General features: G+C 40.0%; 1 protein-coding gene across 2 annotated transcripts in view; it reads right to left on the minus strand.

Annotated features, from left to right (window-relative positions):
* Positions 1-24961, minus strand: part of SV2C (synaptic vesicle glycoprotein 2C) — a 280355-nt gene that overhangs the window by 224513 nt on the left and 30881 nt on the right. For both annotated transcript variants that reach the window (XM_011959231.1, XM_011959230.1), the window contains exon 2: positions 4889-5564. In XM_011959231.1, coding sequence (XP_011814621.1) covers positions 4889-5468 — 580 coding nt within the window. In that variant the 5' untranslated portion in view covers positions 5469-5564. The remainder of the gene's footprint in view (positions 1-4888; positions 5565-24961) is intronic.

Here is a 24961-nt window from a genome sequence, read left to right on the forward strand (position 1 = left end):
GGGCGCCCCTCCCCCAGCCTCGCTGCTGCCTTGCAGTTAGAGCTCCGCAGACTGCTGTGTTAGCAATGGGGGAGGCTCCGTGGGCGTGGGACCCTCCCGGCCAGGGTGGGATATATTTTCCCAGTGGGGAATATATATCCCCAGTGGGATATATATCCCCAGTGAGGGATATATTTTCCTGGTGTGCCCATTTGCTTAAAGCGCATTATTGGGGTGGGAGTTACCCGATTTTCCAGGTGTTGTGTGTCTCAGTTCCCCTGGCTAGGAAAAGGGATTCCCTTCCCCCTTGCGCTTCCCAGGTGAGGCGATGCCTCGCCCTACTTCAGCTCTCGCTGGTCAGGCTGCAGCAGCGGACCAGCACCAATTGTCCGGCACTCCCTAGTGAGATGACCCCAGTACCTCAGTTGAAAATGCAGAAATCACCGGTCTTCTGTGTCACTCGCGCGGGAGTTGGAGACTGGAGCTGTTCCTATTCGGCCATCTTGTATATTTTTTATTTTAAGTTCTGGGATACATGTGCAGAATGTGAAGGTTTGTGACATAGGTATACGCGTGCCATGGTTCAAAACCCTGTTTAAAAGTCAATTCCTAGATGAATTTTCATCAGTTCCCAAAGGCAAACCTGGTAGTTCCTTCCTCTGCAATCCTACAGCATTTTATTCAGTATCTTTGTCATAGAAAAAACAAAAAACATAAAGCACTAAAATTTATCACAAGTGTATCTGTCACATTGTTAATAAATACATAAATAAATAAAAATAAAGTTCCTGAATGACAAGGTCACAACATACTAATCAGAATATCCTCTCAATGTACCTTGCCAGGTACCTGGCTCAGAGTTGGTACTCAATTAATGCTTATCAAATGAAATGTTCTTGCTGTCTCCATTTTTCTGAACAACATTCATATTTCTTCCCAAAGCAATCTGGCCCTGTCTCAGTTACGCTGCTAAAACTCCTGTCCTGAAAACTACCAATGCATATGGGAATTAGGGGTAGCAGTTGATATTTGCCTTGAAAAGGATAAAAGAAACACAGGATGTTTCACTATTAATCAGTTCAGGTTTAGTTATAAAAGCACATTTTGGGTTAGAATATGTTGCTTTGCATCTATTTTGTATTAGTCAACACTTGGCTGTGATAATATTTTAGTTCTTAAATATCGCTCATCTTTGTAACCCTCAGCAATAAAGCAGTTGAACCAATAATGATCATTTTCTCTGCTTCACTGGCTGGGTCTTAGGAGAAAATAAACCAGTGAGCGGGAGGCCAGTCCCTCTGATGCAAGGGAAGAGGTGCCAGCATACTGCTTGTTCTGCTCTAATGGGCTAGAGTCAGGGTAGGGCTGAGCTGAAAATGGTTGCACATCTTTCCTGCCTAGGGCTAATCTCAGAACCATACTTGCCCTCCTCAACAACCAGTGGACAGGAGCTAAGTCAGCAGGCCCACTTCCACAGCATCCACTGTAAGCCACAGCAAATGGGAAGGGAGAAGGCCTGATGTCCTGGAAAACCCCACCTTGTGACCGGGGGCTGGAAATCTGGAGGACACATTTTCACTTCATTCAATATGAAGGCTTAAAAACTTCCTAGTCTGGCTCATTGTGTTTACTGCACTCACTGTGTTCATCTTAAGAGCTGTTTGCAGCAGCCAATAACTCTTAATTGCCAGGCTCTACTGCAAGACTGTGGCACCTGAAAGCTATACATCCCTTCCTTCTTCCAGCAAGTTCAAGACCTCCCCTTTCTCCTGGCTGCTCCTTTCTCTGGCGTCTCCTCTACCTCCTTAATGATTCCTCCTCCACCACCAGCCCCATAAATAGTATTTAGCAGGAAACCATTCTCTCCCCCATTAAGGTCATTGGCAATGTTGTCTTAAACAACATGGCTTCCAAATCTCTGGGCATTTCAGCTTGAATGGGGAATAGTCCATTGGCACTCCTCTTTGTCCACAATGACCTCAAAATGAGAGGGTCTCAAACTAAACATTTTCATCTTTCTCCCTCCTGCTAAAATCTATATTCTGCCTTACCTAATTTAATGAATTGCCATTTTTTCATGAATTGGTCCCTTCCTCCCCACTCGAAGCTAATCAATGAGCAAATCCTTGCTGACTCTACCTCTGGAGTAGCTCTGAAATCCATTCCTTCTCTCCACTGCTTTAGTCAGGGCTTTACCCTGTAACATGTTCTCCCTGCTTGAAGTCTCTTTATTTACCCTTGTCTTATGGCCACTGATACTTGGTATCTAGACTGGCAATCTACCCATTTGTGATTTCTCCACACTAGACTATAACTTCCTTGGATAGAGAAATCTTGTCTCTCTCTTTTGTCTTATTATCCTTGTGACAATACTGTGCTTTACACACAGTAAGTGCTTAATAAATAGACTTTGGCAATAGAGAACAGACTATCTTTAAGTGACTGCCCTTGTTCTTCCAAAGAGCAGATCATTTGATAATTAAATATTTACTCTAACTTATTCTGGCCCAATTAACAATGTTATATATACACACAGACCACACACAGATATACACACACTGTATGCCCTTAGATACCTTTAAGTCAATCTTTTAGCAAACACAAAGAGAGGCTCAATCTCTCAAATAATTAAAACATAAATTGGGTTGTATTTTTGTTCCTGGTCTTCCTTGAGGAAAATGACACAATGCTTAGTAGCAAATGAGAAATTATTTTGCAAATCTATATCCTCAAAATGCCACCAAACATGGGCCATGCATCCTGCTTTCTTGCATTTTGATCCTATTGCTATGACTTAGTGTGGTAATTATATTACAAAGTTATTATTCGATGAAATGAAAATGGCAAAACAATTTAACTGCTTGTCTAAAAAGACTCTGTTAGAATGCAATTATGAGTGAAAACACTATGGCAAAATAATTGAAATGCAAGTCTGGAAGGCACAGTTATGAAAGCATTAAAATGCTCCTGTTGGGGACTCACAACACTGAGTGAAACTATACACTCCTGGGGACACATTTTAATTCACTAAAGCAGGCAACATTTCTGGGCAGATGAGAATATCTGTGCTCCAATTGTTCTGCAGCATTATCTACACTTCTAAATGCCACCCAGGGGTAGGTAACTTCACCAGGGTTTCTGGGTTTGGAGGATGGTTTGATAAGAGAACCATATGTCACACTGTGCTTTCATACAGCACCAGGAAGATAAAGGCACAGGGCAAGTTGGGCTTAGATTTTTCTGTAGTGTTTCCAGTATAAATGGTAGGATCATAACATTAAAATATTTTTTATTCTAAATTTAAGCTGGCAATTATTAAATATTTATGTGGGTATATTTCTAAGGGTGTATCTTCTTTACACATTCTGCTGATATATTCCTTTAGCAAAATCTCAATACATATTTTGATGTCTAGGCTTACAGTTGGATACACATGCTCACCAAAAGAAAAAAACAAAAATGCAATACAGTGCTACACACAAAACCAATCTGCTGAGATGATCAATTTGATGAATGACCAAAGACCCTCCTCTGAAGCGTGGTGATGTCTGCATTTGATAGTGGAATACACAAATGAGTGTACCAGCAAAATATGCAAAATATGCTCCTGACTTCCACCCCTTCAACCTACACAATCTACTTTCATGGATCCATTTCTTTTAGCTAAGCATAAAGAAACGAATACTAGGAGTGGGTCATATAAAAGAAACAAGTGTTAAAGGAATAAAAAGATGTATATTGTTTTCTCATTCATGATTATCTCTCTTGTGTTGTCATAGAGCAAGTTAGGATATGGCATTTAATTTTAATCACCCAGAAAATTTCTCAGCATCAGTGATAACAACATTACTTAATAAAGTTACTAGGTTTCCACAAAAATAATTGTATACTTTTGTTTTTGAAACTTTAAAGAAATCCCTTGGAAATGTAGATACAAAGTATTCTTACTTTCTTTCATAGACTCTGAAACACATAAAGATTTAATATGCACATAAATGTGTTTTCTGAGGCAGGATTTGCAAAAGCAGTTTGGAAATCCTCCTGATTTTATACACCAAGTGTTTGCTGTGGATCCTTAAACTGCTGGAAGGATATTTCACTGCATGCTTGCTTCTTGCCTACTTATTTTCCCTTGCACAAACTCAGAGAGTGTTAACTAAAGCTTTGTAAAAACATAAACCTGAGTGCATGGTAACTTCAAAACAAAAATAAAATCTGCTGTATAGATATTTTATAGAGAGGTTATATTATTAACACACACATTTAAATACTTATATGATTTAAAATAATATAAAGAAGTTTTTCTAGTTTGGACACAAAGTTACACACCTTGAAAAAGATTTAAAAATCACCTATAGAAAATTATATGAATAAGGCTAGTTGAAAATCTAAGCAAACATACACATAGATCATAGAAAAAATTAAAGTTATCAAGTTCCTAAAATAAACTACTGTATTACACATAAAATTTGACATTTGAAATCACATTTGTCAGAGTTTTACAGAACTAATCTCTGTATTTAGAAAACTGTTAAATATAACAGCATTACTAACTTCCAAGAGAGTAGCTTTGGAATTTAATAAAGGAGAAATCAATGCAACTATGACAAAAATATAAGTTAAAGCATACTATAACTTACTTTGAAATGCATAAAAATAAATTGGGTTGATGGACAGATGATAAAGAAAATATAGTAAATGTTAACTATAGAACCTAGGTGGTAGGTATACACAGGTGTTCACTGTACAATTATTTTTATTCTTTTGTATGCTTAAAAGTTTTTGTAATAAAAAATTTGTTAGAAAAAATGCAGTGCTCTAGATGAAAAGCATTTATTCTCTATGTTGATAACTGTGCTTAACAAATAAGCCAGTTTCAGAGTTGGTCTCATGGATACCACACACTCACCTAGCCATCCAGATCCTGAATTTGGGATGCAGAGGTCTGTCTCAGCACTGGGTAACACGAAGCCAACGACAAACACCTCTACACCATCTGCCATAAGAGCCATGCCCAGGACGAAGAAAAGGGCCCATTGAAAACGACCATGACCGCATTCTTGGATTATCAGCTCATACTGCTGAGCTAGCTCTTCCTCGTCAGCTCTCCTTTCTGATTCCAGCTCCTGCCGGTCCTTGTACTCATCGCCCTTGGGCTGCCCCACTGACACGATGCTGTCCTTTGCTTGGTTCATACTGGGGATGCCCTGATACTCCCCCTCATAGATCTCATCATCTTCATCATGGCCCTCAGTGGCTTCACTTGAACCTTCATCATCGTTGGCCTCCCCATTATAGGTTTCTCCAGCCGGGTAGTAGTCATCATCGTCTTCTTCATCTTGGAACCGACTGTAAGACCTCTGGGTGTATTCATCCTGGGCTCGGTCCACGGCTTGATTCACCTTCTTTACTGTTTGTTTTTTCACTTCTCTGGCAATGTCCTTGGCACCCTTCATCAGTGAAGTCCTATCCTTGTAAGAGTCTTCCATCTTTTCTCGACTGATAGCCAATGAGAAGATGGGAATTTTTCACAGCCTCAGTGGTTCAGCTCTGATAGCATCATCCACTTTGAGTTCAAAACAGAACTGCAAAAGAAGAAACAGAGGAGATATTCATTATTCTTTTACATATATTTTTCTTCCATCTATTTCTTGGCCTCTTTTCATTGCCCCACAAACTACAACACAGAATTAGTTTTTCTTTTCTTTTTTTTTTTTTAATCTCACTGTATACACATGTACACCCTATGCTGCTTCTCTGCTTAAGTGTGAACGTCACTTGGAGTATTTAGGGTTTTCGCTGCTATCATTATTGTTTTGTTTTAAGGAATTCTATCCCCAGGGTAACAGTACACAGGAATTCTCCTGAGAATAAAACAGAGCATTTTGCATCTTTCAAAGTACACCCAACACATTTTGAAATTGCTATAAGCATACACCTTGACTGAGAAAAACAGTATTGCTTACAGACACAAACAAATATTGCAAAGGCAAAACCAGAGTATTAGAAGAATCCTACTGGGCCTATTTCCTCACATTGAAAAGCAAGCAGCCCCATATACAATTACTATCAAACTATAGCTATGTTTGTAAAATTGGATTTCCCCCATACTTAATATTGTATTTTCTTCCAAAAAATGATAACAGAGACTCACATGGCACCCCAAACAGACAAGGAGTATATTCCCCTAGTATAATGTCATATCCATAGGATCGTCACAGTTCATCAAATGATTTTACGGATGCATTTGATATTGAATTAGAACATATGGCTTGTTCGGTGGGAGGAGTCTGCCCTTTCAGAAACTACCCCCAGGCCATCAGGGACAGGTAAGCTCCACACCATGTACCTCCACAACCCCACTTCTATTTTCTTCATCTCTGGATACCCACCACACACACACTGTCTCTCTCCCTCCCACCTCCTCCAACTGCCACTCTGGTTAGCTGCTGTTTTGGTAGTAAAGTCTGGACCTTCCATGACCTGTTATTTGGTTTTCTTTTTCACTGATAGCCCCCTCATGCCTTGGTTCCTTAAATTCAGGCTGACCTCTTGGTAACTTGTATTCCATTTGTCCACTCAGCTGCCTCTTCTGGTGGCTCATGTGAGTCATCGTCAGGTTCATCCTTGTACACAGATGATACAGAGGTTAAAACAGTCTTTCTCCCCCATCATTAACTCCCCAAGCCTTAAGCTACGGCAGCATTCCAAACATTGATTTATATAATTGTCATTTCTACTTTTTCATTTTGTACCTAGTTTAAAATATTTAAAGTGGCTTTAACTAACATACATTTAACTACTCATCCAAATGCCACAATCAGACCCAGCAATAAAGACAAACAGATGTTTGTTTATAAATGGACCTTGCTTCATTCCCACTGAATACCTACAAATGCCCAGTAGGCAAAACAGGAGTATGACTCTCACAGACCTGCATTTGGGAAGATGATAAAATGAAATTAAAATAAACATATGATTGCAAGGTTTTCAACCAAATGTTTTAGTAAACGATTTTTCTGTTTGTCTTCCCTTTTTTTTTTTTTTTAAGAACTGAGAGGAAGAGAAAGGGAGGAAGAGAGAGATGGAAGAATCCATGAAAATAGTAAGAAAAAATGGAAAGGTGGTAACAAAGGAGGCTGAGGATGGGGTGCTCAGAAACTCAAGAAGTCAGGGAAAAGGGGCAGGCAGGACAATGACGAAATTGAGAGACATTTCCTACTTTAAAAATTAACAGAAAATCAGAATATTTCTCACTATAAATAAAATAAACTGCCATCATATCCATTGAACGGATGATCACATCAGACACTGCACACCAGCTGCTTCCTGTACCCAATCAGCCCCAGAAACACCATTAAGTGAGCTCCAAAGACCGCTTAGTTGGAAGCGAAGTCTGAACAACCCTACGGCACCACCCCAGTGCCTTTCACAATGGAAAGCTTCTGCCATAGCTGTTTCTAAGAAATTGTACATCAACTGACTACGTATGGCTTTTTTGCTTTTGTCCTCAGCCACAGGTATCCTTACCACATGCTTTACAGGGTTTTCATCCCTAAAGAGGTCCTTGTATAGGAGCCACCTCTGTAAGAGGCAAGAGGTATGATATCTCACATGTCATGGTTATGACTGGAAAAGTGGACAATTCTAACCCCCTAAGTAATCTAAGCACTTGAGCAATGAGAAATAAAATAAAATAAAAATTTTACAATTAAACATTCAAATTTTGAAAAAATTCTTACAGAAATCTTTGTTTTAATTCTGGGACAGAACAAAGCAATGTGCACATATAAGTTCTCTTTTTGTCTGTCAAGATTTCTCATCCCCCAAATTGAAGCTCAGGTAAGTTCCTTGAGGGAAGAGACTTGTTCTTTAGTCTGTAGTCTTACTAAAGCAAAGAGGACTTTTCTGTGCTCTTTCATAAAAGAGAAATATGAACACTTATTCAAAAATGCTATATAAAATTAGATGTTTGTAGATGTCGCCTTTGGGGTAAGCTGGTGAAGGGTACAGGGGTCTCTCTGAATTATTCCTTACAACTACATGTGAATCTACAGTGATTTCAAAATACAGAGTTAAACCAAAACCTCAGGTTTGTACTATCTTTGTAAAGCCATCTTGGAATATGTGCAGGATGATTGGCTGGGGGCAGATGATTCAGGGGCAGAGTTATAATTCTATGGCTATTATCTCTCTCTGGTAAATGGAAAAATGTAAAAAGTTTGGCTCATTCCAGATATTCCCAGGAAAAAGGCAGATTGATATCTACATGGGAAGGTCATGCTTGAATTAAAGCAGCAATTCTCAAGGGTGGGGCTTACACACCAGGTGTGGCCTATAAGTAGGTCCGTGAGCAGCTGTTTATAGTATCATCAATGTTTACTTTTGTTTCTCGAATAAATTACGGAGTTTCACCGCATAATATATGTCGGACTTTGTTTCAATGAGAAACAAAACTAACCACCTTGATTTGGTGCTTACTATGTGTGAGGCATTGTGCTAAAAACTTCCTGTACATGCTTTTATTCTTTTATTTAATCTTTACTTCAATCCTACAAAACAGATATTATAGTTCTCCATTTTACAGATGAAAAAATTAAGGCTTAGAGAGATTAAATAGCCCAAAGTCACAAAGCTTGTTAGAGGAGATGCTGGACTCAAGCTCAGATGTGTCTGACCCCAAAGCCTTGCCCCTTATGTTCATCTGCCTCACACAGTGGTCTCACTGAGGTCTCATTAAATGAGGTGGCCTTCTTCCTGGTCATTTCAGTATTTCAGTAACTTTTTTTCCTACACTAGAATGGTTTTATACCTGCTTCTCTAAATTGTCTTTTACATCCTGAAGTAAAGAGAATTGCTGTGAGGCCTTTAATCAGTGATGAGCTTTATATGGGTAATAATTTTAAAATGTGGTCTTGTTTGTTCCAATAAACTACCCTAGGATGGTGGCTGTACTTCAAAAGATAACGTAACCCTGTTAAATAAGACATCTGTGGGCCAGGACAGCCGGAAAGTAGGCAAAGCAATGACACTCTTAACAGCCTCTGATTAAGTACATGATGCTCCTCGTTTACTCAAGTCAGTTTCCTTTTCCATGAAATAAGGGTAATAATAACCACCTTCCAGTGCTGTGAGGATTAAATGAGTTGTTTATACCAGTTTTAGGACAGAATCTGACACATATTCAGTGGTTTCAATTCAGTTTCCCCAGGAACACACCTAGCCATAAGGAGTCAGCTGCAAATCACTTATTAAAGAGTAAGGGAGTCAGGGAGCAGGGTGGGGAGGGGGCAATGGAAGCAGGGCTGCAATTTTAGGTATTATACCATAGAGCAAGCTTCAGGAGTACAAATTATGCCTCAGAGCAAGCTCTGAGCAAGCTCTGGAGTACAAATTATGCCTCGGAAGTTTTCCCCACTCAGGCAAAGGTGCTGGGCTTTCATAACCCCATGCCAACTATTGGCTGAGGGCTCCTGGGGGGCAATGATGGTATGTAGGAGCTTCCTGTTCTCTGCACCAAAAGGCAAGGCAGTTCCAGTAGCCTGAGGGCAGTCCTCTGAAGAGCTACAGGTGCTGGCCAAGGAAAGCAAAGGCACACTGAAGCCAGGTGGGGAGAGCACAGGACGATAAAAGGGGTCCAGGGACCCAGGGCATTAACAGTATCTCCTGTAATAAGCACTTGATAAATATCTGTTTAGATCCCGTACTTATCATGCTAAGCTGCAGGATACATAGCCGATTAAAAACAGCCTTTATAGACGTGGCTGTTAAACCAAACAATGTTCACAGCAAAGTGAATCTGATATAGTCAATGACATGCACGATTATTGTGCATGATATTTTGCACAAATATGTAAAATATAAAGAATATACACATAAGCATTACTCTGGCAAAACACAGTTTTTATTTTTATTTTTTTTTCTCCTTTGATGGTTCATGACAAACACACATATTCAATACCACTATATACTATTTCAAAACTTTCCTACACAAGCTGCCACCCTACCCAACCCCAACACACAGATGTTTCTCTTAGTGTTTCCCCACACCACCCAAACATGCAGTCTTTGCTTTACTTCTCATCACCACCATCAATCTAAAGATCTTGGATAGCTCCTTCTCCCCCAAATGTTCTAGAATCTTCTGGATGCTGGGAGAGTCCATTCTTCTAAGAACCGTATTTATGCAGATTTAAAGCCATTGTGCGCTGATAGAGTAATGATAGCAATAATAATGGCTAATCTGTTATTATGTCAGCCATGTGCCACTCACTTCAGATGCATTATCACACAATAATGCTCACAAACATTGTATGGGGTAGGTACTTTTAAAATCCCTACTTCACAGATAAGAAAACTGAAACCTGCCCAGGAATAATACGACCCTATGCAATGCTACGCCAGAGCCCAACCACATACCAACTACATCTGCTACATTTTCGTGGAAATGGGAGCCTGTGATGGAAATAGGGATCTGAAACAGCATAGGTGTGTAGAAGACAGGCCCCATGCCAGTAGACTCAGGCTCTTCTAAAGTACTTGCAGATATGTAGTGTGCTGGGATTGGGCAGAGGGGCTCATAACATCCCTCTTCCTCTCTTAAGCTTGGATCTAGAGGAGATATTCGACACAGAAGACAAATCGTGAACTACTTGCCAGCTGATTGGACAACTGCATCCAATTTTATCCCTGATGCCACACCTCCCTCCCAAGTCAGGCATGCTGGGCTACACAGGACTCCTTCTGGAGTGGGGTGGGGTTGAGCGGGGAGCTTTCCATGAAGCTTTCCACTGAGCACATCTTTGAGATGAAGAAATAGAAACTGACCCATCATCCCAGCCTGTCCAAATCTCTGACATTAAGTGTTTATTATTTAAAGACACCTCTTGCCCTCCAACCCTCTAAACTACCTGTATGCATACATTCTCATTCTTTAAGGTACAGTTCAAAAATCACCTCTTCCATGAAATGAATTTCTTTCTTTATTGCTTAGCCTAATCACATCTTGCAAGCTAAGTGTAGCTGGTTTCCTCCTGGCATTCAATCACGTTTTCCATTATGCTCATCAATATATGTGATGGTCTTCCCTATTAGAGTGTAACTTTCCTGAAAGCAGGAAACTTTTCTGAAAGCAGTAAAATAAAACAGCATAAAGTAATGTTATTGGGTATTTTGTTTGTTTGTTTTTTGAGACAGAGCCTCACTCTCCCACCCAGGCTGGAGTGCAGTGGTGTGGTCATGACTCACTGCAGCCTCAACTTCCCAGGCTCAAGCGGTCCTCCACCTCAGCCTCCCGAGTAACTGGGACTACAGGTGTGCACCACCATGCCAGGCTAATGTTTTATTTTTTGTAGAGATGAAGTCTTTTTATGTTTCCCAGGCTGATCTAGAACTCCTGTGCTCAAGCAGTCCTCCTACCTCAGCCTCCCAAAGTGCTGGGATTACAGGTGTGAGCCACTGCATCTGGCCTTAAAGCAATGTTATTAAATTAGGACTCAAGCACCATAACGGGCCAACTCTTAGTTCCTCCACTTTCTTTACCAGGCAATTTATCTGGATCAGAAGTTCCCCAAGGTGCAATCTGCAACATGTGGTCCTATAAGGTGCTCTGAGAGGACAAAGTTGTATGGGCATATACATTTTGGAAGTTTCTGTCTCACACTTACTTCATGTGGAGTACGAGTAGGAGGGTTACAGTACAAAGCCTGTTATAAAGAACCTTGCTTAAATTTGTTACCCAATTATTTCCAAACTTTCCTAATAACAGAATTCCCCACCCTCAACATGACACCAGTGAGCAGTTCTCATTATACACTTTATGGAAATACTGTATTAAGATGAACACTAAAATCCCTTAAATTCTAAAGTCTCTATTATAAAATACTATAACACTAATTAGAATTAATCGAAGCAAGCAGGATAAAAGGCAGAAAATCTACATTAAAATAATATTTCTAAAATAAAGTACAGTATTTCTTTTAAGTGTATCAAAAACTGAAACTAAGTTTTCCAGATGTAATTGCTTGTGATTTTTAAATAGACTTGCTATAAAAATAGAAAGTATTCAGCATATCTGTGTATTTTTAAAGTAATAAGTCATTCAAAGAGTCTGGAAAGTTTAATTTTAAGTATATTAACATTCATTTTTATGCAATTTTGACACAGTTAATTTGCTCTGTGAAGAATAGGTCTCATAAACCAGGGTAAACTTGACCTCAGCAGTTGTCCAAATCTCTACAAACCCCAGATTAGTGAAATCTAAAGGGCTCACACAAATGAGAAACCTGTTTGCAAACATAAACTTTTGTGAAGGTCCCAGAAATATCCTCAAGTGAGTCAAAGTGGGCAGTATCCTTCTTTGAAGAAATACTTGATTTCAATTTAGTATAGAATCTTTCTTTCTGGTTACAAAACCAAAGCAGGCTTATTTTAAAAAGAACTGGACCAACGCATACCAATTTGGATGGCTACTAGCAAAAATCAAACAAACAAAATAACAAGTGTTGGCAAGGATGTGGAGCCACTGTGCACTGTTGGTGGGAATATAAAATGGTACAGCCTCTGTGAAAAATAGTGTGGCAGTTCCTAAAAACATAAAAATAGAATTACCATATGATCTAGCAATTCCACTTCTGGGTATAGACACAAAAGAATGGAGAGCAGATTCTAGAGAAGATATTTATACATCTATGATCCTAATAGTGTTATTCACAGTAGCTCAATCAAGGAAGCAACCCACTGGCCCATTGACTGATGAATGGATAGGCAAAATGTGGTGTACACAGACAAGGGAATATTATTCAGCCTTAAAAGGAAGGAAATTCTGAAACATGCTGTAATATAGATGAATCTTGAGGATATTATGCTAAATGAAATAAGCCAGCCACAAAAAAGACAAATACTGTATGATTCTATTATGAGATCCTTAGACCAGTCAAAATAATAGAGACAGGATATAGAATGGTGGTTGCCAGGGTCTGGGAGAAGTGGGGAACGGGGAGTTTTCATTTAATGGACTGGGAGTTTCAGTTTTACAAGATGAAAAGAGTGATGGAGATGAATGGTAGTGTTGGTTGCACATTATGAACACATTCAATAGCACTACCTGTACACTTAAAAATGGTTAAGTGGTAAATTTTATGTGATGTTATTTTATCACAATAAAATTGGGGGAAAGTAATAATTTAAAACCTCCAGAACCTGTGAATGTGACCTTATATGGAAAAAGATGTAAATATGTTAAGGATCGTGAGATGAAATCATCCTAGATTATTCAGGTGGGCCCTAAATCCAGTGACAAGCATCCTTAGACAGAAGAGACAAGACACAGAGACAAAAGGAGAAGGCCATGTGAAGATGGAGGCAGAAATTAGAGTTACACAGCCACAGGCCAAGGAGCACCTGGAATCCCCAGAAGCTAGAAGAGCAAGGAGGGAGTCTCCTTAGAGAGAGTGCAGCTCTGCTCACCTCTTAGTTTGGGACTCTGACCTCCAGAACTGAGAGATAATAGATTTCTATATTTTAAGTCATCCAGTTTGTGGTAAATTGTTAGGTAGCCACAGGAAATTAATACAAGATCCTTTTCTTGTTGAATTTTAAGAGCCCTTCATATAGGAAGGATATAAAGTCTTTGGTCATATATGTTGTAAATTGTTTCTCAGGTGGCCTTATGTACAGTGTTTTTCACTGTGAAAAGCTATTAAACAATTTTCATATAGTCTATTTAAAGGTTTCTTTGTTCATGTTTTCTGCTTTGTTGTAATTTTATCAAGGCCCTCCTGAACTTCCAAAACATCCATCTATATTTGTTCTAATTAACTTTTATTGTTTAATGTTTTGTTCTGGAACTTTTTTGTTATATGAGGAAGGGATTTAAAAAAAAAAACCAAATATCCCGAAATAGTTACTAAAATGCCTGTTTTATAAGATAAAAAATTCCTATATTTATTAGTATCTGCTCAGTTTTTTATTCTTCTGTTGCCTTTATACCATTTAGCTTTAATTTTTATCACTTTGTTACATGTTTTAATCTCAGTGCATGTATCCTTCATGCTTCATCTTCTGCAAGTATTTATTGATTACTCTCATCTACTTTTTCCTCCACATAAACTTTAGAATTGCCTAGCTACTTTTCAAAGAAACATTTCATTAGGATTTTGCTAAGTTTATAAGTTAATTGCAGAACTGAAAGACTCATCTCATTTAGAAAGACATCTATTATTCAAGCTTTCTTTTATGTAGCTCAGTGAAGTTTAGATGCTTTCTTCTTACAGTGCCAGTTATTTAATGAACAAGATACATACCTATATATAGAAAATATATATTTAAACATTTTAAAATTCATTTTATATTTGCATATAGTTTTCTCAAAACCATGATATATAATTGGCCACAAACTAGTTTCTGCCAGATCCATTGGATGGGTCAGGAAATGTGCTGTCTTCTGCAGTAAAACATCAGGATTCATGGAGAGCAACTCACTGAATTCCATTTGTGGAACAGAGTGGATACACTACAAATAAGGGTCAGACTTGCTTGAGGATAATTCAGAAAGACAAAGCTCTGAACCATGCTGACAGTCCTAGCTCACTTTTCCTCTCCATATCCTTCTGTAGACCTGGACCCATCTTGGGTAAAGTATGTACAGGAGCAACTTTCAGGAAGAGCTGGCAAGTGCACCCAGAGTGTCTTCATTTGAGCTCAGAAGGAGTGCAATACTCCTGGATTCCTGTCCCTAAGTAGTTACCAGGATCTCATAGCTCTTTGGGGGAAACCAGATGCCCAAGGAGCATCAAAACAACCTGCATTATGAAGCATAATCAGCTACCACACTGTCGTACGCAATTCCTGCTCCTAAGTAACAGTGAGACATTCTCTCCCATCCAGTGGCCAAAGACATTCTGGCAGATGGTTTTCCCTGAATTAAACAGGCACCACCAGACTTGAAAGGGACCATCTGTGAATGTGATAATGACTACTCAAAGTCAATGTGGTCAGTTATGCCTCTTTCACTGGAACTTACATAAGGGAAACTCAAAGAGAAACAAAGTCAGGACCTGAATTCCTTCCCAGAAGGCAAGGCTTAGGGAAAGCAGTGGGAACTGGGAAGAGCAGAAGTGGGAGGAGGACTTCCCCCAACAATTCTGCTTTCCTTTTCTGGGTTTAAAAGATCCAATCACTCATTCAGGAAGTATTTATTCTGCACCTGTGATGCAGTGGGAACTCTTCTGGGAGCTAAAAGTCAGAGACTGAACAAAACACACGAAGTCCCTGATTATAGGAAGCTTTCTTTCTTGAGGCAAGTCAGATAGCAAAACAAAGAAATGTAACTCCATGTAGTGGTGAGTGCCACAAATAAAAATAAGACAGGGTAAGGGGTTAGAGCAGCTCCGTCCCATAGAACATTCACAATGGTGGAAATTCTGTATCTGACTGTCCAATAAAAATATGATAATTTAAATTTAAATGACCACACATGGCTGGCAGCTACTCTATTGGATGGTGCAGGGTTAGAGAGTGTGGGAGGTGCTGCTCTTCTAGGAAGAGCAGCCAAGGTAGGAGACTCTGAGCAGAGGAAATTTAAAGAGAAGCCCGATTAAGGCTAGGGCATGGGCCATGCTGCTACCCAGAGGCTCAGAGATTTCCAGACATGGAAGACAGCAAGAGCAAAGGGGCTCAGGCAGAGAATGGCAATGTGGCCAGCTGGCTGAGCAGAGCCAGGGAGAGGGGGTCAAGGGAAGTGGCTGGGACATATTACCCAGGACTTTTGAGAGCTACAGTAAGGGCCTTGGGTTCTCTAAGAAAGATGGGTTTAGAGTAGGGGGAGGTGACAAGATCTAGAAGAACGTACCCTAGTGGAGCATAAAACAAGGAGCTCTTTTAAAATCCTATTTACCTAGATATTGGCAATGCCTCCTTTTCTTTTATTAACTCTCATTATCCTTGCTCTTTCACATTTGTTATCCTTTTTATTCTGATTACAATCACCGTATAATGAGCATGGCATCTTTGAAAAAGGTAGCATTTATTAAATGTCATTAAAGACAGGTTTGAGGAAGGAGGAGGACAGTCAGAGGGAAAGTTCCGCAGTGCAGACAGAGCAGTCAAAGAGAAAAATTCAGCTCTTCATTGTACCTGGTAGGTGCTTGATAAGTATCTATGATCAACAACCCTTCTTCACCTCCACGTTCACTCAATCTCTCACCAGAGCTATTACAAAATAAGACTAGTTTCTCTTTCCCTTGTATGCCTATCACTAAAAGTAGAAGAAAAAGAAAATCTATAAATTAGATATTCCTGTATTGCATATTTAAAACTTGGCTGTAGAGCCAAATACTGGTGTCAAGCAATTACTCAGACTCAAAGATGGAAAACTAAAAGCAGTCACTCCATCCAGATACTACCTCAGTGGGACCAATGCATAATTGTTCCTATATTTATACAGAAACTCTACAACATCCCTTGAGTAAACAGGTGTCCCAGACATATTAAAATGACCTAATTTAATAGACATAAACAGTGAGCTTGTTTATGAGTCAGACACACACTTGGGCTCCCATACTGCCTTTACCACTTACTAGCTTTGTGACATTAGTGTAAAATGGGAAATAACAGTGCTGTTGTTGAGATGAAATAACATCAAAAGGCAAATCATGGTATGTGGTACCCATTCGGTAAATGCTACTTTACTTGAATTTAAAGAAGAATAAAAGAATATAATTTATAATTTATGAGTCAGCAGTGATAATACTGGCAATTTCCTATTTTGAAAGGAAACATGATTATTAAACATAAGTTGGTCATGCCTTTCCCTAGCCTGCAAGCATAGGCTGGGAGTCATGAAGCCACAGCATGCTATTTCAGAAAAGGCTCACCCCCAGTGTTTACAGCTGTTGCTGAGCTACACACCCTGGGGTTTAGCCTGCAAAAGAAAGCTCAAAGAAGAATGTCTACTTGTCTGCCTGTCTTTTCTGAGGGAATCAGGGCAATGTGATTAACATACTTGCAGAGTTTTAATGCAATTTAAAAGCATAGCCAGATTGATCAAGTCAGTCTCATTTCTATTACATTGATAACAGCAAAACACATCTTCCTGGACCTCAGGAAACTCTCATAGATGTCAACAAGAGGAGGAAACAGAGCCCCCAGAGCTTGCACTGTTCTTCCTTTACTGGCTAGAAACGTTGTATTTTCTCTTTCTATTTTGTGTTTTACTTAGTAAATATTTCATTTTGCAAGGTTCTTAGGGTGGTGGCTATAAAAAGCAGCTGTCTTTGTTTACTCAGCACCTCCTGAACACCATGATAAAATCCACTCCCAGGGCATTATTCCATTGGTGATGGGGGATGGGGAGGGATGCTGTACTCATTGTTTCCCTTGCTTGTGGCCTCTAGAAGGGAGGCATCAGGGACTTACTGAACACCTCCACCAGTGCTCCATAGCTAAATGGGTGCACAGCTTTGAGACCAAGGTGTTTCAGTGGTGCACAAGTCCCCACAGAGTCATCTGCAAAGCATGAAAACTGGAGCATTCATTTACTTAGCATGTGGTGTTCTGCCCAGGGTTCTGTTGGTACGTAAGAGATGTGTGCTGAGAAAATGCCATTCAAGGCAGGGCCCTGCTGCCACAAGCCTGGTGTGTGTGTGTGTATGTGTGTGTGTGTGTGTGATTGTGGGGAGGAAAAGTACAAATCTGTGCATTAGAAAGAGTAGCATAAGAGATCTAGGTAGCCACTGAGAATGGGCGTTCTCTCCTCTCTTTTCCAATAAAACCTTCTCTTTATTGTCATTGGGAGAGAGTTGCTAAACTAATTCACATCCAACATATAAATAAATGGCTAAGAAGTTCCTACAGTACTTCTCCTTTCCCTGAGGTATTTCTCTCTTAATTCCTTAGTCCAAGAAAATGGGTAAATTGTGGAATTTCAAGCTTAGTAGTTGGGTTTATAAGTTAGATATTGGGGGACAAGGACTTCTTGGCTTAAATCCACTTGGTAAGTGGACTACTGAATATTCCACCAATGTTTGAGAACTGATCTGGCCTCCAAAGCAACAGTCACAAGGGAAGTCAGAATTCATCCATCCACCCAATCAGACTACAACTGCATAAGGGAAGGGACCATGTTTTAGCTCATCTCATATTCTTCATAGCCAAGGCAATCCTGGATATTCATTCATTTACTCATTCTTCACACAGCTACTTTGCACCTGCTCCACAGAAGGATGTAGACCATCCTTACATGCTATACATACAGGAATTAAAGGCACAGACCCTTGCCAGCAAGATATCTTCCATTTAGTAGGACCACCCAGCAAACAAACAGACAATTATATTATGATGTGATAAGAGCAACGTGCTGGCATGTGGTATTACAATATTATGGAGTGAGGTCTAAACTGAGTTGGCCAGGCAAAAGGTAGACAAGTAGAGGTATTCACTGATTAAGGGCTTGCTTATTAAAAGACATAGTAAGAATTCTATGCGTATAGGGATATGTTGAAACTTTTTAAAAACACAAATGTTTACTGAGGCTTTTGCAAACCTATACCTGTGTTAGATGCAAAACAAACAAAAATAAAAACAAAAACAGATTCCAATATCTTCTTCAACTGTCATATCTCTGGGCCAGTAGTGTAACTCAATCTTGGTGTTATTTCCTAAACTCAAAATTTTAAATTTCTTCCTTTAGCTTTTTGGTGTCTTATCTCCCTGACATTGTTATCCACTATAAATTAGTGCCATGGAAGAAGGTATAAAGGCACTTTCATGACTGACAGAAATACATGATTGACATCTGATTATATACAACAGTATTTTCCAAAATTCATTCTGGGAAATAATTTTAAAGTCTTCCTAAAAAAGAAGATTTATGGTCAAATATGTTGAGGAAACACTTGTCACTTTCTTACCACTTCCACTACTCATTACCTGGTCTAAGCCACCATCACATGTCACCTGAACACTACAAGGACCTCCCTCTTGGCATTCGTTATTCTACCTTTGACCCTCAGAGTCCCTTTTCCACAGATCATCCAGAAAAAAACCTCACCAAAGGTGTGGCAGGAAACCTCACTCCCCTACTGAAAACCTTCAGGGGCCTCCTCCCCATTCCCTCAGTCCCACAAGGCCTCGCCTGCCTCCTCTCTGGTCTTGCCAGCCAGACTGGCCTCTGAGAGACCAAACACTTCCTGCTTCCAGCCCTTTGCAATTGCTGTTCTCCTGGGTTGCAGTGATCTCCCCCCAGAGAATAGAGGCTGGCCTCCCTCCTGTACTTCCTTTTGGTGTCCTTTTAAATGTCACCTCTACATAGAACCTTCGACCACACCACCTAAGAGTGCCAGTGCCTCGCATCACCATGCCCTGACCCTTTATGCCATTTTTCTTATCATCTCTCACCATCTGACAGCATACAACATATTTTGTATTTGTTCATTGCCTGACTTTCCTTGCCAATCATAAACTTCATGAGAAAAGGACTTTTCCTATTTTGTTATTAGCTAAATTCTAATACCTAGCAGAATGCCTGACACATTCTAAAATATTCATTAAACAAATGACTGAATAAAACACTAAGTTAAGCAAAATTAAAACTTTTTTGTAGGCCTTCTGAGAGCCTTTGATATGCAAATATGGATTGTGACCTTTTAAGAAAGGAAATTTATCTGACCTGAAAGCACTTTATTGGCAAAGCATCTTACAGAACAAGCATTCCCAGGACAAGTGTCTGGAAACCAGGGATGACACACATCCGGGGTGACAACATTTTTCTGGTGTTGCCAACAGGAGAAGTTTCAAGAAAGACCAAGGACTTCTCTTGCTAACAAACATGACTCACACAATGCAGGAACAGGAGAAATGCCACAGCCTCTCAGTATAATACTGAGAAAGCAAATTGACTTTGATATTTCCTGGTCTAATCCTGGGGAGGCAAATTAGCTTGATGCTATCACTAAGTAGTGAACTGTTTCTGCCATGGCCAGTACAGTCTGGAGAAAGACGCCTGCCTTTGTCTTCCAGTCTCCATTGGCAGCAATGGAATCTAATTATAACAGTCCCATAGGTCCCTCTCTAAATGGAAATACACTGCTGAAAATATTCAGGGTGGAGGGAGAAGGACAAAATACATTTCCTCACTGGAAAGGTGCCTTACTTTACCCTCTCTCAATTTCTCTCATATAATTCACATGATTTATTTAAAAATATTCATCATTAATAACCACCTTTGCTTTAGTCATAAGAAAACCATACGTGATTCCTTAAGACAGACAGGTCTAGATATAAAAGAAAGAAAGAGTTAGTGAAGAAACTTATCATTCAAAGGGCATTAAAAAAATAACTCCCAGAGCAGACAGATCTGATAGACTCTGCTTCCATTTAGAGGATCTTTTAGAATCCCTCTCCACCTCTCCCCCCAAAAAAGGTTCCTCACTTGGTGCATAACACAGAGATTCTAATATAGGCAATATTCAACTCCCAGCCCGTGGATTTTCAGGGCTATGCATTCATGGGGTATCATCTGCATCGCACATTTACACTTGTAAAGTAATTTCACATGTTTTGTCTCACTTGATCCTCATACATACCTAGGGTAGATCTTACAGAAAAAAAATTGAGATGGAGAGATGCATTGGGACTGGCCCAGAGTCACACAGAGCTGGTTCTAGCAAATGTGAACCCATGTCTAAGACTTTTGGCTTTGAATCTTGTTCTCTCTCAGCTGCTGGGCCCTGGGGAACTCCCAACACTCATATTCTCCGCACCACTGTGGCAAGCAGCCAACACTGCATCGGCTTTCCAATATGTTTCATCCCATCCTGGTTTCAGAATTCAGTTCCTAATTTCTCGATAAAATGTCCATAAGGAGACAAATTGAGAACAACAGAGCTATGCTGTGAGGCTGGTGCCGACGGGCTGCTAGGCTGGCTCCTGTGCCCAGAACTCACTCCTGCACACCAACCTTGCAGCCTCTGTGATCAAATGCATGCCTCAGCACAATTATTTCAATTCAGTGACTCGTGAGACTTCTCTCGATTGTCCGACTGCAAATGTTAACTCCAGAAACCCCGAGGGTCTGCTAAATTAGAAAAATAGCTCTTTCAGGAACATGCCTTTGCTGGAGAGAGCGCCCTGCCTGCTAACTTCATATGAAAATGCAACCATTTCACCCAAGTAGATTTCTACCAAAGATATTCATGCCCCTACTTCCTGCCAGTCACAGAAGAGGCACCAAGTGACACTGTCCACCATCCAAGCCATCTACTTCCCAATGAGCACAACAAGTCATACTCCATGCCCTTGGCTTCAAGTAAAGGGGTCTCCTCAGTTCCCTTCTCTGCTGCCTCCTCCCCCACTAGCCCTTCTCATTGTTTTAACATAACCCCATAGCTTCTCTCCTATTCAGCAGGGTTCCTTTCCTAAAGATTTCAAAAAATACAGAAGTCAGTCCTTTGGGATAGCATGTTAGAAAACATGATTTGGTTCAGAGGGACACCACTTACAGTTGTTAGGTGACTAAAAATACTGTGAATAGCCATACGGCTGAAGAACTGGACTGGTCATAATGAAATGTAACCACTAATGTGTTATCCTATTTCTGTGGAAAATCAGAGTTGACTTAAGTCATTGTGGATTTAAATGATTTTTCTGGACAAAAACCACTGTAGTAGTTCCCCAGTACTACTTTTCCCAGTGAAAATATACCACAAACAGGATGGCCTAAAACAATAGAAATTGATTGTCTCACCCATTTTGGAGGGTTAAAAGTCTGAAATGAAGGTGTCAGCAGAGTCTCGTTCCCTCTGGCACCTGTAGAGAATCCTTTCTTGCCTCTCGCCAGCTTCCTATGGTGGCCAGCAAGCCTTGGCATTCCTCAGCTTGTAGGTGCATCTTTCCAGTCTCTGCTTCAGTTTCTCCCTATGTGTCTGTGAAAAATTTCTCTTTCATAAGGACACCAGTCATGTTAGGGCCCACCCCAATGATCTTAACTTGACTGCATCTGCAAAAATCTTACTTCCAAACAAGGGCACATTCACACGTATGGGAGGTTAGGATTTTAACGTTTCTTTTCAGGGACACAATGTAACCCATAACACCCATCCTACTAAAGAAGTGACTGTAAATGAAATGAACCCACCTTTGATTATACTTAAGAAGAATTATCACATATTTCATTGGTGTTTCCCTGTAATCATTCCCCCTCAAATTTTTAAGTGAGGTTTGCAGATACTTCAAATCTCAGCTAGATACAGTTCATTGGACATAGTAAATGGCACTATTCTTGTAATCTCAAGAGATTGAGCCCTTTGCAACTCTTCTGATAACAGACTAGAAAGAAGAAAGATAGAATATTTATGAGCACACATGAACAATCCTATCCTTTCCTTTTCTCTTTTCATTCATTCTAATTCACTGAAACTTTCAACATATTTTAAAGTTATATGTAGTAATACAGTAAGCAGTTAAGTCTTGGAAATTAGTCTTCTAACACAAATTCTTCTTTTGAATCTCCTCCTCCAAGTGTTTAAAAGCAAAAAGGATGATTCTATAATTATAAATTCACAAAGATCACCAAAAGAAAAAGAAAGTCACTCACATCCCTTGTTGGCCAGATATTGGCTGGACCTAGGGCTATTCACACCATCTCTAACACTAACAGGACAATATTGAGATACAAGAAAACACTGCCAGCAGATAGCTCATAAATTAGTCAACTTCTTTGTCTACACAATGCCAAACAACCAAATTATATTTTTTTCACCACAATTAATGAAACTAACATGTTATCTCTATTTGCTTTAAGGTAGGACTCACATTTGATCCATCTGATCCCTAGGTCAAGCAGTAAAAGATGATTTAAGGCTTTAGCTTGAAACCAAAACATGATCTTTTATATCCTAAAAGGTTAAATGATGTCAAGGTTATCCAATGAAAAAACAATTTTTGGCCTCCATGGAATACAGGTATTTATTTTTTGCATAAAGAAAGCTATTCTCCCCTCTAATATGTTGAAGTATACAATTTTAAGAACACCGGTGCTTAAATATTTTATGTTAAAATATAGAAATTTAAAGACTTCTTTAAGAAGCTTCTGCAAAAGTTGTGCATGTCTCTAATACTCGGACTCTCTGTTCCCATATTTCTATCTTTGCCTTTCTGTGTGACTCTTCCAAATTCTTTTGTCTCATCCTATTTCTTCTGTCCTCTTTTATTCCTAGAGAATGTACATCACTCCAATTTTATCTCTTTTAACTGGCCACATTATATAAGTTAACTTTACTATTTTCACATTATTGTTTAACTACATATCTTTGTTATTACATTTTGAAAAGCAAGAACTTTAAAAAATGCTTTCTAAATACTCCAAAAAAATCCTTAAGTTGCTTTCATATCACATAATCTTCTGTTGCTTCCTCACTCTCTGTCAATCACATGTCAGTGGTCCTAAAATAAGGTGCACTATGCTCCATGTAGACCAACATCCAAAAAAGTATGCTGAAAAACAAATATATGCAACATTTGCCTACTGTGCTGTATGGACAAAATGTGAGTGACCTTTTCCTGAAATGTGATTTTTGCATACTTAGGTGCAATGCAAAGTTTAAGAAGATCTGTAGATATTTTATTGACTTCAAGAATTAAATATTATTTTAAAATGATCAATCTTAACAAAACCTCATGAAAATAAATTCTGTTGAGGGGCGTGCCCAAGATGGCCGAATAGGAACAGCTCCAGCCTCCAGCTCCCAGTGTGAGCGACACAGAAGACAGGTGATTTCTGCATTTTCAACTGAGGTACCGGGTTCATCTCACTGGGCAGTATCAGACAGTTGGTGCTGGTCCGTGGGTGCAGCCTGACCAGCGAGAGCTGAAGCAGGGTGAGGCATCACCTCACCTTGGAAGCACAAGGGGGAAGGGAATTCCTTTTCCTAGCCAAAGGAAATTGAGACACACAACACCTGGAAAATCGGGTAACTCCCACCCTAATACTGCACTTTACCAAGTGTCTTAGCAAACAGTACACCAGGAGATTATATCCCACACCTGGCCCAGAGGGTTCCACACCCACGGAGCCTCCCTCATTGCTAGCACAGCAGTCTGAGATCTAACTGCAAGGTGGCAGCAAGGCTGGGGGAGGGGCGCCCACCATTGCTGAGGCTTAAGTAGGTAAACAAAGCCACCTGGAAGCTCTAATTGGGTGGAGATCACCATTTCGAGGAGGCCTGCCTGTCTCTGTAGACTCCACCTCTGGGGACAGGGCATAGCTAAACAAAAAGCAGCAGAAACCTCGGCAGAGGTAAATGTCCCTGTCTGACACCTTTGAAGAGAGCAGTGGATCTCCCAGCATGGAGGTTAAGATCTGAGAATGGACAGACTGCTTGCTCAAGTGGGTCCCTGACCCCTGAGTAGCCTAACTGGGAGACTTCCCCCACTAAGTGCAGACCGACACTTCACACCTCACATGGCTGGGTTCATCCCTGAGATGAAGCTTCCAGAGCAAGAATCAGAGAGCAACACTCGCTGTTCAGCAATAGTCTATCTTCTGCAGCTTCTGCTGCTGATACCCAGGCAAACAGGGTCTGGAGTGGACCTCAAGCAAACTCTACCAGACCTGCAGCTGAGGGTCCTGACTGTGAGAAGGAAAACTAACAAACAGAAAGGACACCCACACCAAAACCCCATCAGTACGTCACCATCATCAAAGACCAAAGGCAGATAAAACCACAAAGATGGGGAAAAAGCAGTGCAGAAAAGCTGGAAATTCAAAAAATCAGAGCGCATCTCCCCCTCCAAAGGAATGCAGCTCATCGCCAGCAACAGAACAAAGCTGGACAGAGAATGACTTTGACGAGCTGAGAGAGGAAGGCTTCAGTCGATCAAACTTCTCAGAGCTAAAGGAGGAATGATGTAACCAGCGCAAGGAAACTAAAAATCTTGAAAAAAGATTTGATGAATGGCTAACTAGAATAACCAATGTAGAGAAGTC

This window comes from Colobus angolensis, unplaced genomic scaffold (assembly GCF_000951035.1).
Source record: "Colobus angolensis palliatus isolate OR3802 unplaced genomic scaffold, Cang.pa_1.0 Scaffold49, whole genome shotgun sequence".
Classification (NCBI taxonomy): Eukaryota; Metazoa; Chordata; class Mammalia; order Primates; family Cercopithecidae; genus Colobus; species Colobus angolensis.